The following is a 14,935-nucleotide window of genomic DNA, read 5'->3' on the forward strand; positions in this document are numbered from 1 at the left end:
CGGCAAAGGTCTGTTGTTAGAGGCCCTGGAATAACTGACATCTACACTTTGCACAGCTCAGTGGTTGCTGAACAAGATATTCTACCCCTCAAATGCTGCCCATCTTGTAGACAGCTAAGGCGTCCTTAAAGCGTTAAGGGTTAACAAAACAAAAGCCATGTTTATAGTGTTGTCAATTTGGGATGCCAGTTTCACTTTGTTGAAGGATTTTCTACACATGGGGTGTGGCTGTTTTGCTCATGAACTTCAGTGTGTAAAGGTTTATATCTACCTATGGGGGAAATATCAGTGCAGAAAAAAAGCAAGGTACATAATGATGTTAGCTGGCACATCAGCAAGAGAAGACTGACAAGTGCTTGGTTTAAATTTGTTATTTTATGAACATTATCAGAAGACAACTGTAAGGACCCGAAGATTATACATTTTATTAAGTACATTTTACCACAGGCCACTGTTGTAATTATGAGTTGAAATAAAATAGTTCTTTTGGATAGTCTATGGAAAATCTGGTAGACTGCACTTTAATGTTTCATAGTAATGCTTTGCTCTGAACACCACATAGTTTGCTGTGTTATAGCAAACAATATTCATGTAACATATTAAGATAAGATTAAGTGTACACAAGAACGACCTGCAAAGATGCCATCAGACCACTAGGTGGAGCTAATTTCTCAGGAGCCAGGTGGGGTTTTGGTTACTAGCATGGGCAAAGTATGACCACCACCAGGGCTTTTCTTGCCTCTCCGCTTCTCCTTGCTCAGATTCCCTCACGTCGTAGTGCTGCTTAAAAGGGTCGAATCGCATGTATGTGCCCACAGATGGGAAGTCATCAAGCTTTAACTGAGTCTTCCTAAGCACAAAGTCCACTCTGCCTGCCCGCTGCATGTTACTGGGAAGGTGCACCCTCTTCCTGGCTTTTGCGTAACCCGGCGCTGAGGCAGCCACGACGTGGATGCCAGGGGTCAGCAGTCTCCAGTAGTCTCCATTTTCAGCTGACACACCAGGGGCAGACACATGTTTGTACAAAGGCTAAGAATAAAGGCAAGTCTCAGAAAACAAAAAGCTGCTGATAGAAAATAAGCGAGTTGGAATACAAGAAATCTTTTTAACATAAAAATTGTTTGTGGATTTTATGTTGACTGGTCCTGTGGTAGAAAACTTCCTGCATTAATACCTGTTGTGATGTGATGCCTGATCCCTTTGACTGACACAGTGGCTCCTTTAATACCATGCCCATCTTCATTTTTTACAATGCCTTTTATCCCATTATGCACCTGGAATACAGAGTAAAAAACTGACCAATGACAGAGATGGGCTGCACAAGTTACGCATAGTAACATATACTCTTAATAAATGTATCAAACAAAGCTCAGATAATTATGCATTAAGGTATATTATTTTTATTGCTACAAAGATGATCTCACCGACTCCATTAAACTCAGGAGAGCTTCTTTATTGGCTTGCCAGCTGCTATACAGATCTTCCTTTGGGGGAAACTTGTCACAGCCAAGGTTTACTGTTATCTCAAAGCAGTTTGTGTGGAGATAATTGAAGTCTGCCATTCCTGCCATAAAAAAGAAGGTCAAGATGTAGTTATTAGCAGCCCAGCCTCCATCAGCCAGCACTCCCGAAAGGTCCGGAATGGAATGCAGAAATCCTATTTATTCATCTATTTGTCGTTTATTCAAGCCTTTATTCAATCCCAACTGAATACATCATTATAACATGCAACTGTACTGCGATGTGTAACTTTCACCACGCTCACCTCCTGCAATGCTGTACCATTCAGCCCCATTGACAATACCCCTTTTATCATCAAACTTGCTACCACAGCTGTACGTGTCATGGCTGGCCATTGCGACATCGGCAGCCTGGGCATCTGCATACGTTCTGGCTAACTGCTTGAAGACCTGCAGTTCAAATGTGTCTCATAATGTAGCAGTAGTTTTTATTTTGGATCAAGTAGCGGTGCTTAGGTAAAGAATTGTACCAGTTGGTACCAGCCTACTAGCTTGTTACAGGTGCACTGTTTTTGATGACAGGAGTCACCTGCTCGTCCGGGGTTGGAGAGAACATATTTCCCCGAGGACTCTTGGAGAGGTCGTAAGGGTAGGACACAACCAGATCTCCTCCGTGGAAGTTAGCTGACAGGACAAAAGGAAGCGATCGTATCCACTTCATGACGGCATATGTCTCTGGAGCGACCTTTAAAATCCACACACACGCACATATTAGGCTCTGCTGGGCTGTAAGTATTTATTTAATGAGGTAAGAGAATGAGATAAGAATATGTTAAGGAATATGTTTCTATTGCTGTTTGTTCTTCTAAATGTAATGCTTTTTAAACATAAGCTACAGTACTGAGAGTTCATACCTTACCATCCCAGTACGAGTCTGGGATGAGGATATGGTCAGTGCGGTAATGCCTGAGCCTACGTTGGCTGTAGACGATAGAGGTCAGGTCTGGGAAGTTCCTATTGAGGTCTATGTTCTGGGCATTGTTTCGGCCACCTGCATCCCTACTGTATCTGGCATCCTGCAGCGTTAATACAACAGGGGTGGTATTTTTTATCTGGAGAATGCTTTTCCTCTAATGCATTCCCTAGTCATCTCGATTGCAGTAAGCAAGATTGAAATAACATGTGGCTCCTATGTGCATACTCTTGTACACAACTGTGTGAAATTCATGTTTCCCTCAGCAGTTTACCTCTAAATGCTAAATGGTTTTCTAGTACTTGCCTTTCTCACTGAAAGTTAGGCTCCCCTAATAATGCCTGATGGAGGTTTAACTGTAAATAGCAGTTTAAACATAACATCTTAACTGTCACTGTACTGTGAAGGGTAAAGTTATGTCATCCAAAACATGAAGTTATAAAGTAGAGGTTTTCATCCCCAGTCCAGGGGACCCACTGTTCTGTACAGCTACTAGTTATGTCTGTTGCAGGACACCTGATCCAGCTCATGTAGGGCTTGATAACGCCTGATAAGCTGGATCAAGTGTGCAGGACCCACTGCACCTCTCCAGGGGTGGAGTTAAAAGCCCTCGATCCAAAGCAGGGGTGCTCAATTCATGTGAACCCTGCAGAGTTTGGTTCCAACATCTAACATTCTGATGCTATCAGATGTCTTTATAAACTTTAATTTAAACTCTGCAAAACTGTTTGCAGAACTCTGCAAAACTCTGCAAAGCCCTGTTCTGAAACCATGCATTTGTGTTTTTCTTCTCTGATATTTCCACTGTAAACTCATGTAGGACTTGAGAATTGCTGATTCGGGATCAGTTAAATTATTGTGGAGGGGTACTCCACCACCACAACTAGGTGACACCACTATATGAGCTAAAAAGTAATTCAAGGTAAGGTAGGACCACAGTGCAGAACTGCAATTCGAGAAATGTAACCAGCAATCACTCTCAATACCTTAAATGGTTGATTATAAGGTCAAAAAAAGCACTAAATCTTTGCTATGAGACACATAGTAATATCTAGATTCCTTTCTAACAGTAACACGAACCTACAGCCAATAAATGATCGAGAATGTGTGGAACACTAGGAGAATTAACCTTTCACCTCATCGTAATCTGAGTCAGTTCCGCTGTACACTTCAGAAAAGGCCAACTCGTAGCCGTCCGGGTTCATGGAGGGTAGGAGATGTATCCGTGTGGTATTGATGAGGTTCTGGATGCGAGTGTTCCCCAGCATATACTCAGAGCACAGGTACTGGGCTAGGTAAATCAGCAGCTCTCTGCCCACGCCTTCGTTCCCATGCATGTTCCCAATGTACTTGATTTCAGGCTCCACTGTCCGACAAAGCAGATTGAACAGAGGTGGGGAATGTTTATTGGAGATGTATTTGCTTTGACAGCTAATTCGGGACAGCATTGTGTCTTTTTTTTTTTTTTGTCAGTTATCTTTTTAATAAGATACGCTTTTAAAATATTCTTAAAGGTTCAGTGGAGCTTTGTGCTTTTGCTGTACAAAAAAAAGAGGGTTTCAGTTACAAAATACAGATATTTCCTACTTACATAGCTCATGCTCTCCAGGGTTGTTGGAAAACTCAATTACCAGCAGGTCTCTCTTTTCAAAACTCTGTCCAATGCTGTATGTTCTAGAAATGTGGGAACACTGTTCCGCTGTCTTCTCTAGGATGTTGAGCATTTGTGTGTTGGAGTGATAAAGGAACTGGATGATTGTTGAGGGCTCCTCTGTAGAACCACTGGTCACTGCAATCACCTCTCTCTCTTTAAATGGCAGAAAGTTAATGAGTTGCATCATTTTAATCTTCAAATACATGTACTGATATCCATCTGTGTTGCCTGGATTTGAAGGGAAACCATATTGAAATTTCAGGCAAAATTAATTCAGAATGTGACTTGTCTTGGAGTGCACTTAAGCCAATCTTTGTTTTTTTTTTTTTTTTTTGTGGCACATTGAAGATGGACAGCCGAACGCATCTGCAAGAGAGTGCCGGCTGCTTATTTCTGTGTACATGTTGTAACAGGCACATAGAATAGGTCAGCATAACTCTAAATTGGCAGGGACACTAAAGACACTAAGCCATCTTTCCTAGACAATTAAGGCACAGCCAACTGTGTTCTCATAAACTCCCAGCCAAGGACGTCTGGGACATCTCTGGTAATTGAACATCAGTCCCAGTGACAGGACACAACCTTATTAGCTTACTGTACTAGGATTCCAAAAACAGATTTTTCTTGCAAGAGACCAAATGAGACTAACCTGACTTGTGTGGAATACAAGATAAGCTACAGCCACCTTCCACAACCAATTTGATTTAAACTGTAATGTTATAACTACTTATTACTACGTTATTACTATTACAATCTAACAGGTGCATATAAAAAGCAGGCATCCCTAAACTCCACTTCCTCTTATTACCACGCAGGCCTTCCAGGGGATTATAGCAGCCCTCCTCTTCACTGACGAAGAAGCGGTCGCAGTCCAGGAAGTAGGGCCAGGCCATGGCAATGCCCTCAAAGGCGTGGGCACAGGCCTTGTGGACAGCCTCGCAGGTGCTGCGGCACGGCTTGACGATCCTGTGACCCTCGCAGTGTGGTGCTACCACAGAGCAGGCCAGCATGCGCATGTCTGGGGTGCATTCCCCACCCAGCAGAGAGTTCATCACACTCAGCAGCAGGTACTCGGTGCTCTGCTCTACCTCCTCACGGTTCCTCTGACCCAGGATGTTGGGGTACGTAGTCTTGGTGTAGGGCATGTCATCACAGTAAGCCAGCATGATGTCCGTGCATTCGGCTGGAGTGGTCCGTAAACAACAACAAAATAAACAAGTGGTCCATAAACAACAAACAAACAAACAAAATGGGAAAAAAACCAAGCAAAAATCACCCTAGACATAGGTTGGGATGCTAGAAGCTGACCATCAAAGCAGAGTTGATTACATGATTTCAATGATATTAAAGTCTACTAATTAACATGTCTGTCAACACTTACTGCCGTGCTTCTATTTAGGCAGGAGGCAGAGAAATTGCTTTCTAGTACACATTTTGTATTTTTGTACAAGTCCTTGTGTGGTTGAAAGCATTGTGTGATCTTCTACTGAGCACTAATTAAGAGTGGGAACTATGTTTAAATCAATGTTCTGTATCCCACATTACAAGAAAATAAATGTGAATTACATAATTTTTTATTTGGCAAGTATTCTGGGAGCTATTACATATATTCTGACTGAACTGAATATAAGTTAGACTCTCTTCAGTATCAATCTTAGCTTTTAAATGAATATATAAATAATTTATAACATAATCAGTCTTTTGGACAGCTATGTGAGGTAAGTCCCTAAAAGAAGATTCCATTCTGTCTTTCAGAAAGATCTCATTTCTAAAAAGGAAGTTAACTACTATGATTTTTTTTTTCTTTTTAACTTTGACATGTCCACCTTCCAGGGTGAAAAAATGAACACAGTGAACCTGCCTTGAAGGGCATTTTCACTCGAGAGGTCGACATATTTTACTTGCAGAAGATAAGTATTGTGGCATGCGCCATGGGACCTAGGATGGGGACTGGTCCGGGAAACAGAGAGGAGCCCAGTAAGGACTCCCAGAATGCTGCACACCTATGTCTGTGTAGAGTGCATGTTGTTTAGTTACCTACCCCCATTTTCAGTGTTAAGTTCAGTCCCTTTCCTGTTGTTGTTATACTTAATAAATAAAAGAGTGTTTTCATTTGAAGAAACAGCATTTCCTGGTCCTTTTTCTGCTGATGTATTGGTGTCAGAACTGAGATGTTGCTGTCGAGCTGGAAGAAATTGAGTGTCATATCATCAGACTTGAAGGTAGATGGTGAAAAGGGCATAGCCCAGAGGAAGGATGTACCAAGCGTTACACCTGACCCCTCCAAGGCGGGTCCAGTCAGCCGAGAGCAATGCGGCTGGGCAGGGATGACAGTGAAGGAAACATTGTGGCAAGACTCAGCATCAGAGCCAAGCTGGCACCCGGTGAGAGAGAGAGATGATGGCAGAGATGTCATGCATCCCTTCTAGGCTACAATAGCAAAGGTGCCTGGAAATCATACTCCACAGAGCCGCAGGTGGTCATCCGCCATTGTGTCTGGTTAGCGGTCATCGCCACAAAACAACTTTGTTGTTGTTAGGGAGTAAAGCACTGCAGGCGCTTGTGTATCTGCCGCTACTGACCTAGTGGCGTCGACAACGTCCCTTGACCAGTGACATTTTGGACAGGTGTCTACAGCATTGTCAATCAGGCGACTGCTCCTGGAGAGGCAGAGACTAAAGTGTACTGTTAATGGAACCGAGCATGATGGTTCGGCAGGCATACATGGTGGCCACACAGGAAGAGGAAGAGTTAGCACTGGACCAGTTCCTGAATGCATTGGTGTTAGAGGGGACACAGAGAACAGCCCTCAGCATTAATGGCACAGCTAGGAAGCCTGGCTGCCACTGCAGGATTTAGATTGAGTGTAGGCTGAAAACAGCTCATCAACCTCATCGACACGGGCTCATCTGTGTCACCAGGCATGCTCCGCCATCAGACACCACCACGGCCGACTGGGACAACTCTCCAGCATTCGAGTCAATTGCTGGCAGCTGAAATGATATGAGTGGGAAGAAATGGCTCACTGTTGTAGTGAGGGGGAGTCTGGGCCAAGTGCACAAGATCTGGCTTGCACCTGTACTGGATGCAAGCATATTCAGTTTGGATATCCTCGCGGTGACTGGAGCCATACTCACCCTTAAGACACCCTTAAGAGAAGACAAGTGAAACTGTCAGCAGCAGCTCACAGTTGGGCAGAGACAGAGTCAGGGCTCGCTGGCTGTGTGGCCTTCATTTTCCGTTGGTGGATCTCCCGGACAGGGCTGACAGCGTTGTAGAAGCTGAACATGCAGTGCCAGTGATGGTTGGTGGATCTGTGAGGGTCATAGGCAGCGGACACGAAGAGAACCCTTATCAGCATCAACAATGGAGAAAGCGTGGAGGACAGCAACGGAAAGAAAAGAGGAGGTTTGTGCAACACTGGAGGCCGCGTGTGATCTCTGGCAGTGGAGTCTGGCTTGACAGCAAATCAGAAACAGCGGTTTTGGGAGCTTCTGCGTTATAGTGACATCGTCACAGCCACGGCTGTGACAGAGATTGCACAGGGACATTATTGCAACGCAGCATTAAAACCGGCAATGCCACAGCGATTCGGCTCCAGCCCCACCGGCTCCCCTTGCCTTTAAAGGATATCATGGAGAAAAAAGTAAAGAGGAAGACAGCTTTGGGAATCATGGAACTGTCAAACAGCCCCTGGGCAGCACCGGTGATCCTGGTGAAGAAAAGGATAATAGCACATCTGCTGCCTAAATGGTAATACTGAAGCCCTGTATTGCTGCCTGTGTGCCACCAAAAAATACTGGTATTCTATTCTCTCAAGTAGAGAGTCCAGACAGCTAAAAGGAGTGCTGCAGCTACCATTGCCCCCAGTGACACCAGGCTCGATGCTGTGAGCTGAGAGGAGTTCTGCTGCACCCAGGAGGAGGATGTACAATTCTCTTGGCCATGAGGATCACTAAGTGGGCAGACATTTCAGTGTACGGGGCGGCATGTGTGGTAACTGTTAGTGCTATGCAGCCTGAGACAGACTGAGTTGGGCATGGTGCAGGCACCACCTGGGGAGGGGCACTTTCCCACCACTGACTCTGGGAACTGATATGTCCATGCGACCAAGGACTACTTCACCATGTGGCCTGAGGTGGTCATGGGTCAGAACATGGCTGTAAAGAGGGAGCAGCTATTGGTTGAGTTCTTCTGCTGGTTTGGGTTGCAGAGAAACTCTACAGCGACCAAGAGCGTAACTTGGAGTCAGCAGTCATGGCTGAGATCTGCAACTGGTTGGGCATCCAGAAGACATAGAGTATGCTGCTACATCCTCAGTACAGTGACCCGGCAGAGCGTTTCAACACCAGCGCACCTGGAATTTCCAGCAGCCTCCGGTCCTGCTGGTGTGCGTTTCTGCTGTTCAGGAGTCAACCAGGTTAACTCCAGACTTTTTGATGTTCGGCCGCAAGCTCGAGACGCCCACAGAGCTCGTGTTTGGCTGTCTGCCGGGATCAGAGGAGTATGGTGCACCTTCCGCACTATGCGCCAGCTTGCCAGAAACATCTCTCATGCCAAACACAGCTAATCTTGCTAGGGATGTCAATGCGTTGTACGACCTGCACTGCAGAAAGGGGCTCTGTCCAAATTCCAGTCTCCATGGGAGAGCCCCTGAGTTGTGAAGGAGCATCTGGGTGAGGTATTGTATCAGGTCTGAGCAGGACAATGGACTGTCGTGGTCTGTAGGTGGCTGTGTAGCATCATCTGCCATAGGGCCTATGGTGGGGACCAGGGAAACAGAAAGGAGCACAACGAGGACTCCCAGAATGCAGTTCGCATTTATTTGTTTTGATTTAATGTGGTAAATACTTGTAAAGTATTGATTTGTGTATCTTTGATCTAGTCCAGTTGTCTTAGTTTTTATCAGTTCGTTTAAATGTGTCTACCGTCCTCGTATAGTGCATGGGTTTTAGTTACGCCCCCCCCCCCCCCCCATATTTCCCCCATTAAGTTCTTTTTAGATGTTTTTATGCTTATTAAATAAAAGCATTTTAATTTGAAGAATTGGTCCTTCTTCACCGGTGTCACTGCAATTACCTTCTAGTAATAATAATAGTAATAGCAATCTTAGTAATAGTATTGTTTGTTAATAAAACGTGCTTGTGAACGCTCTTGAGCTGATTTTCTTAACGAAAAAGCGTACAACTTTCGAATTGTCCATGCCAACCCATGCAACAAACACGAACGGAAGTAATCACTCACGTCTCTTCTCCTGGTGAGCTTTGCATAGTCCTGCAAAACAAAATTGGAAGATTATCTACTTTGTTTACAGCACTAGATTTCCTTAAAAAGTACACAGTTATGAATGAAGATATACATTAAACTTGCTCGACGCCACCTGTTCATAGCACAACGTCTATAAGGTTAATTGAATTTCTCTGGTGCGGTTTATCGCGATCTGTGAAATGTCACTTTTAATCCTGCAGCGTCAGTGTTAATTCTGCACGTCGTGTCCTAATCCGTGTCCTTGATACTTCTGAGTATAGTATTCGCGGAACAAGTCGTCATTTTGAGAACACCAACCTTGAAAATAGTCCCCGCAGCGCTGTGGCGCACACAAAGCAGCTGTCGCCAGAAGTCTGAGCAAAAGACATGTCCGTAAAGATAACACTCCTGCCCGATCCATATCCACGGGATCCGTAGATGGTCGCAGTATAGCGCCCACCTTTAGTGCCAGTGAGAAACTTTAGGATATAGGAAGTCTTTATAAACGCAGTACTGACCTGTCAGATTACACTGGTAATAAACCGAGAAGAAAGAAAAGAATCAAACAAACGCGTTGCCACTTAGGTGGATACTCTCTGAAGTTCCGTATCTTATTTTAGGAATATCGTCATTCCTGCGCAATTACGGCTCTTCTGTTTTCGTACGATAGGCAAACACCGTTACGCAGGTTGAGAAAGCCAAGATGAGGCCATGTTTTGGCGTAAAAAGCGAGGGAGGAATATTGACATGGTTACAGACTTGTTTATAGATGCACAATACGACAGAAACCTCTGTCGTCATTGTTTCTACGAGAAAGCGCCTTGCCTTGAAAACCGCTCATGAAGTGCGCAACCCTTTGGCGCTGTTAAAAAAGTTTTTCGGACGCGAGTATTATATCATTCCTGTGAATTTGGGGATTGTCTTGAATTCTCTAATGGTTGCCATCTGTAGTCGCTTGGTCTGGCTAGGAACAGCTTAGCCTAGGAACGAAATACATAAAATATTTGACTGACCCTGTTAAATGTGTCTCAAAAAGACTTATGGAGCTATGTGGTTCTGAATACAAACATTAAATATGAAAAATTGTTTCTTTTTCCAAATGGTATCTTATTTGCGCAGTTATTTGCGGTCTGACAAACCATGGCAACATGGTAAGAATAACAATTTCAAGCTAAAGAATTCAGCAAGCTGTGACATGCACTGTGGCATTACAGCAACAACTCAATGGAACAGTAAACTATCCTAAAGGTCCTTAAGTTTCCAAGCTGGTAGGTCCAGACCCCTTCATGCCAAAAGAATAAACCTGAATGACAGCATCATTGCACTTTCTCTTCTTTATGTGCCCAACAACGTTTTCAAAACAAAACCAAGCAAACAAAGAAAAAAACATGAAACTGTATCATATGTTGGATTTGTTCATAGAATTAAAATTAGTTGCATTTAGGTTCATTTTCTTTCCAGATCTCTTCCCATGCTACGTGAACAGAATAAACATCTGTTCAGACCACTGTTTTGCTTGATATATATTAATAGGGTAATAGATTCTCTGGAGTGACACAAGTTAACACAAATATAGCTAGTTGTTCTGCTATGGAGATGACAAAAATCACCGTAACTACAAAAATATTATTGGGACCATGAATTTGCTGAAAAAAAAAACTGCATAATGTAATTTATCTCAATTGACATTATAATGCATGTTCTAATTTATTGCACCATGTTCACAAAACGGTACATTTTCAACAAATCTGGCACAAACACAGCTGTATAAAGCACTTCCTTGGTTACTTCAGTATGTCTTAATTTCTCACCCCACACGTCTGCCTTAATGTTTGAAACAATGTAATGTGCACTACAAAATTCATATACTGTGCAAAGTAGTTACATCAAAAATCTGACTTGTTTACCTGTAGAAACAGAACTTGCGCACACAATGGTGTTGCTGTAACAAGAATCTAGTACATTCAGTTACAACATTATAGGTACTACAGTGTGATTTTCAACTTTGGCTTTTCAAATAACTATTAGCAAAGATTATGTTATAATAACGAAGTAGAGTATAATTTGGTGACCAAGATGCTTGCGAAAGAGTGAATTCACAATGAATTCCCAAGTAGTTTGACAATGATGCCCACTTTTAAAACAAATAAATGTATAAAATAAATAAATCACTTCCAGTAGAAACATCAATGGAAAATAGCACGCTTTCATCTTGTGAGGTTTGCTCATAGCATTCAGACAATAATTGTGATCATATCTTTAGTTCAATGATGATTTTCCAGAATTCCATGTTTTAATGAGGTTTTCACTAGAATATGTTTTGATAAACTTGGAAAAAGGCTTAGCGCTTACTATAAAAGTGACAGCAATGTCCACTGAGCTTCTGTTATTCTTTTCTGTGGTCTGTATCTTCTGTATCTGTCTGTGCGTAAGTATGTGTGTGTGTGTGTGTGTGTGTGTGTGTGTGTGTGTGTGTGTGCATGTGGGAGGGTGCATGCGTGTATAGATGTGTGTGTGTGTGTGGGTGGGGGTGTGTGGGTGTGCATGTGGGAGGGTGCATGCGTGTATAGATGTGTGTGTGTGTGTGTGGGTGTGGGTGTGTGGGTGTATGGGTGTGTGTGTGTGTGTGCACGTGTGTGTTTGTATGTGCATGTGTGGTTCCTCACAAAACGAAGCCAGTTAGTCACGTATCCTTTGCTATTGTCCATGTTTATTAGTGATATCTGGTGCATATACCTTAAGGAGTGAACTCCTCCAGCTGCATCTAATTGGTTGTCATAACATCCTCTCCCTCTCCTTTTCTCCTGTGCTCTCTCTCTCTCTCTCTCTCTCTCTCTCTCTCTCTCTCTCTCTCTCTCTCCTTTGACTTCAAAGGCTTTGGGATTTTCCAGCGTTTGCAAGTGCCATTAACTGATTCTTTGGAGACAGTAATCATTTTCTGTGTCCAATGAGCTGTTGTGTCCAGAAGAAGGGTACAAGTCACGTTTCAGAAGCCGGTTGGCTCCTGTAACCAGGGCTTTTTTGTACTGCTGCCGCAAGAGGGAGTATGCAAAAGGGTCTGAAGCAGCCTTGCTGTATGTTAAACACCTGCTGAAAATGCCCCAGTGCCGGTTGATGTCCACAAAAGGAAGGAGCTCTGCCAGCCTGAGAAGCAGAGAGCAAGAACTCAGTAGTCTGAAGACAGTAGGAATATTAAATTGATGTCAGCTTTTTTGTGGTAGTTGACATCTTGTGCCTGATCTTTTGTGTTATTTATATTTATGCATGCAAGTGTATACTGATATACAGGATCCCTATAATGGGAAACCTAGGATGTATTCATGGTAGTTCAGTAATACATTTAGTGGTTAGAAAATTATGATCCAGAACACAGAATTTCACAGAGAAAGGGATATTTTGGATGGTAGTCATTCATCAGCAAGAAAATTGCTTATACATGCATGTTTGTATGTGTGCACGTATGTGTTTATTTATGTAGATAGTTTTTCTTATTGTCTGCTTGTTTATTGTTCATGCGCTATGTGTTTTTGTCTGTCTAGGGTAGGGAAATGAATACAGCAGGCGTTACAGAAATATGTTACAAAAATAAGGAGTAGTGAAGCTTGTTTAAGGTCGCTCGAGCACTAGGTATAGGCCCCCGTTTTATCACCTCAGGTGCACATCAGCTAGCTATTCTAAGAAACGATTGTTTATGATGCAGTTCACGTCAACAGCTTACGTTACATGACGCAAAAACACCTTAACAGACTTAGGAGTGCAACTCTTTTTTCTCTCAAAATTGGGCACAATGGAAATTCGGTTACAGAACCCCTAAAACAACGTGAATGTGATGTTTCCCGAAATTTACATTTGATTTGAAAGAATACATACCTGGTTATCACATAAGGAGCGAAGCAGATAATAAATGAGCCAATGAAAATACTGATTTTCTTGGTCGCGCGCTGTTTCCTCTTTTTTTGTTCGGCAATACAGCGTTGTTTAACACTAGAAGAAGTAGCACGCAATACCGTGAGAAACACATTTTGATGCGAGCACAGGACCAACATAATAGCATCCTGATTGTAAAATCACAAACAAATAAAGTGAAATAAATACCTTGGATGTATATCTACCAGTAAGAAGAGGGTCTGCATGGTTATAATGTCAATCCTCTTGCAGTGAAAGCGTGCAACTTTTAAAACCTTTAAATATGTGACGCACAAAATCAGGAGCGAAAGCATGAAACTGGTGGCATGGTACACAACGGTGAACACAGTAAACTTAATCCGTGCGTTCTCCTCGGTCAGATGCAGCGTGCAGGATGCGTAAACATGGTGGTAGCCAACCCAGGAGGAAAGCAATGCGATGAGGGAGAATGTGAGCGAGTGAAGCCACGAGTAACACACCATAACCAGCGCGTCCCGATAGCGCATTTTACTGGAGTAACTTAGCGGGAAGACTACGGCGATCCAGCGGTCTATACTGAGGGCTGCCATGCTCAGCATCGTGTTGGCAGTCAAGAAGGTCTCTAGAAAGCTGACTGCGTGACAGAGGCAATCTCCAAAGGGCTGCTGTTTTCTTATAATCCCCACCAAAGTAGATGGCATGTTCACGATAGTGATCAGTATGTTGCAAAAGGAGAGGTTCATAACGAATATCCCCGGCACCTGTTTGCGTATCTCGCTGCTGTTGATGAAGCATAGTAACACCAGCAAGTTCGACAACAAAGAAACAACCGCGATCACAACGATAAACAAGGCAACCAGAATTTCCGCAAAGTCCATTTCTCACTCCAGAAGTATTATCGAAGTACGTCTAGCCACGGTGATTGTGAGCACGTTATAACACGCATGATTCCTCGTGTGTTGGTTGTTTGTACTCTTCTTATAGACAAAAATTAACTCCAAAAGTCGAACGAGGCGCAACTTGCGCGCGCTGTCCAGCGTGCTGAATCGTAAGAGCGCAGACGGTTCCTTTTCATTCTCTTCACTTCGCCGCTAAATTAAAGTTTCACATGCTCGTCTTCTCAATTCGTTCTGTCAGAGAATTGCAGATTCACTATAAATTGGTGCTGTACGAAGTCCTTGCTCCAAAGACTGGTCTCTTTCTGTTCCTCTCTCAGCTCGAATTCACTGCCTCAGCGCGAACTCAGTGTGAAGCCCACAAGAGCTTGGTCCTCAGATCATGCGCACGAAGTAACCCACTGTGGGAGGCCAGATAACATAGTATTCCGATTATTGTCCAAGGAAATCCAAATTACAGCAGCATTATGATTATTCAAACGTGAGGTGATAAACATTTGCCATTGGCCTCATATATTTCATGGAAATATTGAAGTGTAACACATGCAGTTACCCTAAGCAAATCATTGCAAGATTCCAAACTTAATTAAAGACCTTAAATGTACTTATTTTTCACTCTTTCCCCCTTTACTTTATAATGGAGTTAGCCAATAGCTTGTATTTAATCAAGGGATGAAGACTTCAAGCTGGCCTACCTGGGACCATTACAAGATTACAAGACCTTAGAAACATGGGGGGGGGGGGGGCATTCAAAGGTTTGACTATGGTCGTGCTATCAGAATCCAGGCATGTGTTTTGGATCAAAAGATGAATGTATCTA

At 43.2% G+C, this 14,935-nt stretch overlaps 2 protein-coding genes across 2 annotated transcripts; both read right to left on the minus strand.

Annotated features, from left to right (window-relative positions):
- Positions 1–356: 356 nt before the first annotated feature.
- On the minus strand, positions 357–10,090 carry LOC113577346 (carboxypeptidase Z-like). The gene is made up of 11 exons (XM_027009940.2): positions 9,653–10,090; positions 9,332–9,361; positions 4,896–5,270; positions 4,025–4,240; positions 3,570–3,799; positions 2,375–2,536; positions 2,050–2,205; positions 1,766–1,910; positions 1,425–1,564; positions 1,175–1,274; positions 357–992 (listed from the first exon to the last, which is right to left on the minus strand). The coding sequence occupies exons 1-11, from the start codon at positions 9,753–9,755 to the stop codon at positions 664–666; spliced, it is 1,986 nt and encodes a 661-aa protein (XP_026865741.2). The 5' UTR covers positions 9,756–10,090; the 3' UTR covers positions 357–663.
- Positions 10,091–12,240: 2,150 nt separating this feature from the next.
- gpr78b (G protein-coupled receptor 78b) lies at positions 12,241–14,420 on the minus strand. Its single transcript, XM_027009950.2, has 3 exons — positions 13,430–14,420; positions 13,205–13,318; positions 12,241–12,478 (listed from the first exon to the last, which is right to left on the minus strand). Exons 1-3 carry the CDS (start codon positions 14,095–14,097, stop codon positions 12,241–12,243), a joined length of 1,020 nt encoding a protein of 339 aa, XP_026865751.1. The 5' UTR covers positions 14,098–14,420.
- Positions 14,421–14,935: the final 515 nt, after the last annotated feature.

This window comes from Electrophorus electricus, chromosome 19 (genome assembly GCF_013358815.1).
Source record: "Electrophorus electricus isolate fEleEle1 chromosome 19, fEleEle1.pri, whole genome shotgun sequence".
In the NCBI taxonomy this organism is placed as follows: Eukaryota; Metazoa; Chordata; class Actinopteri; order Gymnotiformes; family Gymnotidae; genus Electrophorus; species Electrophorus electricus.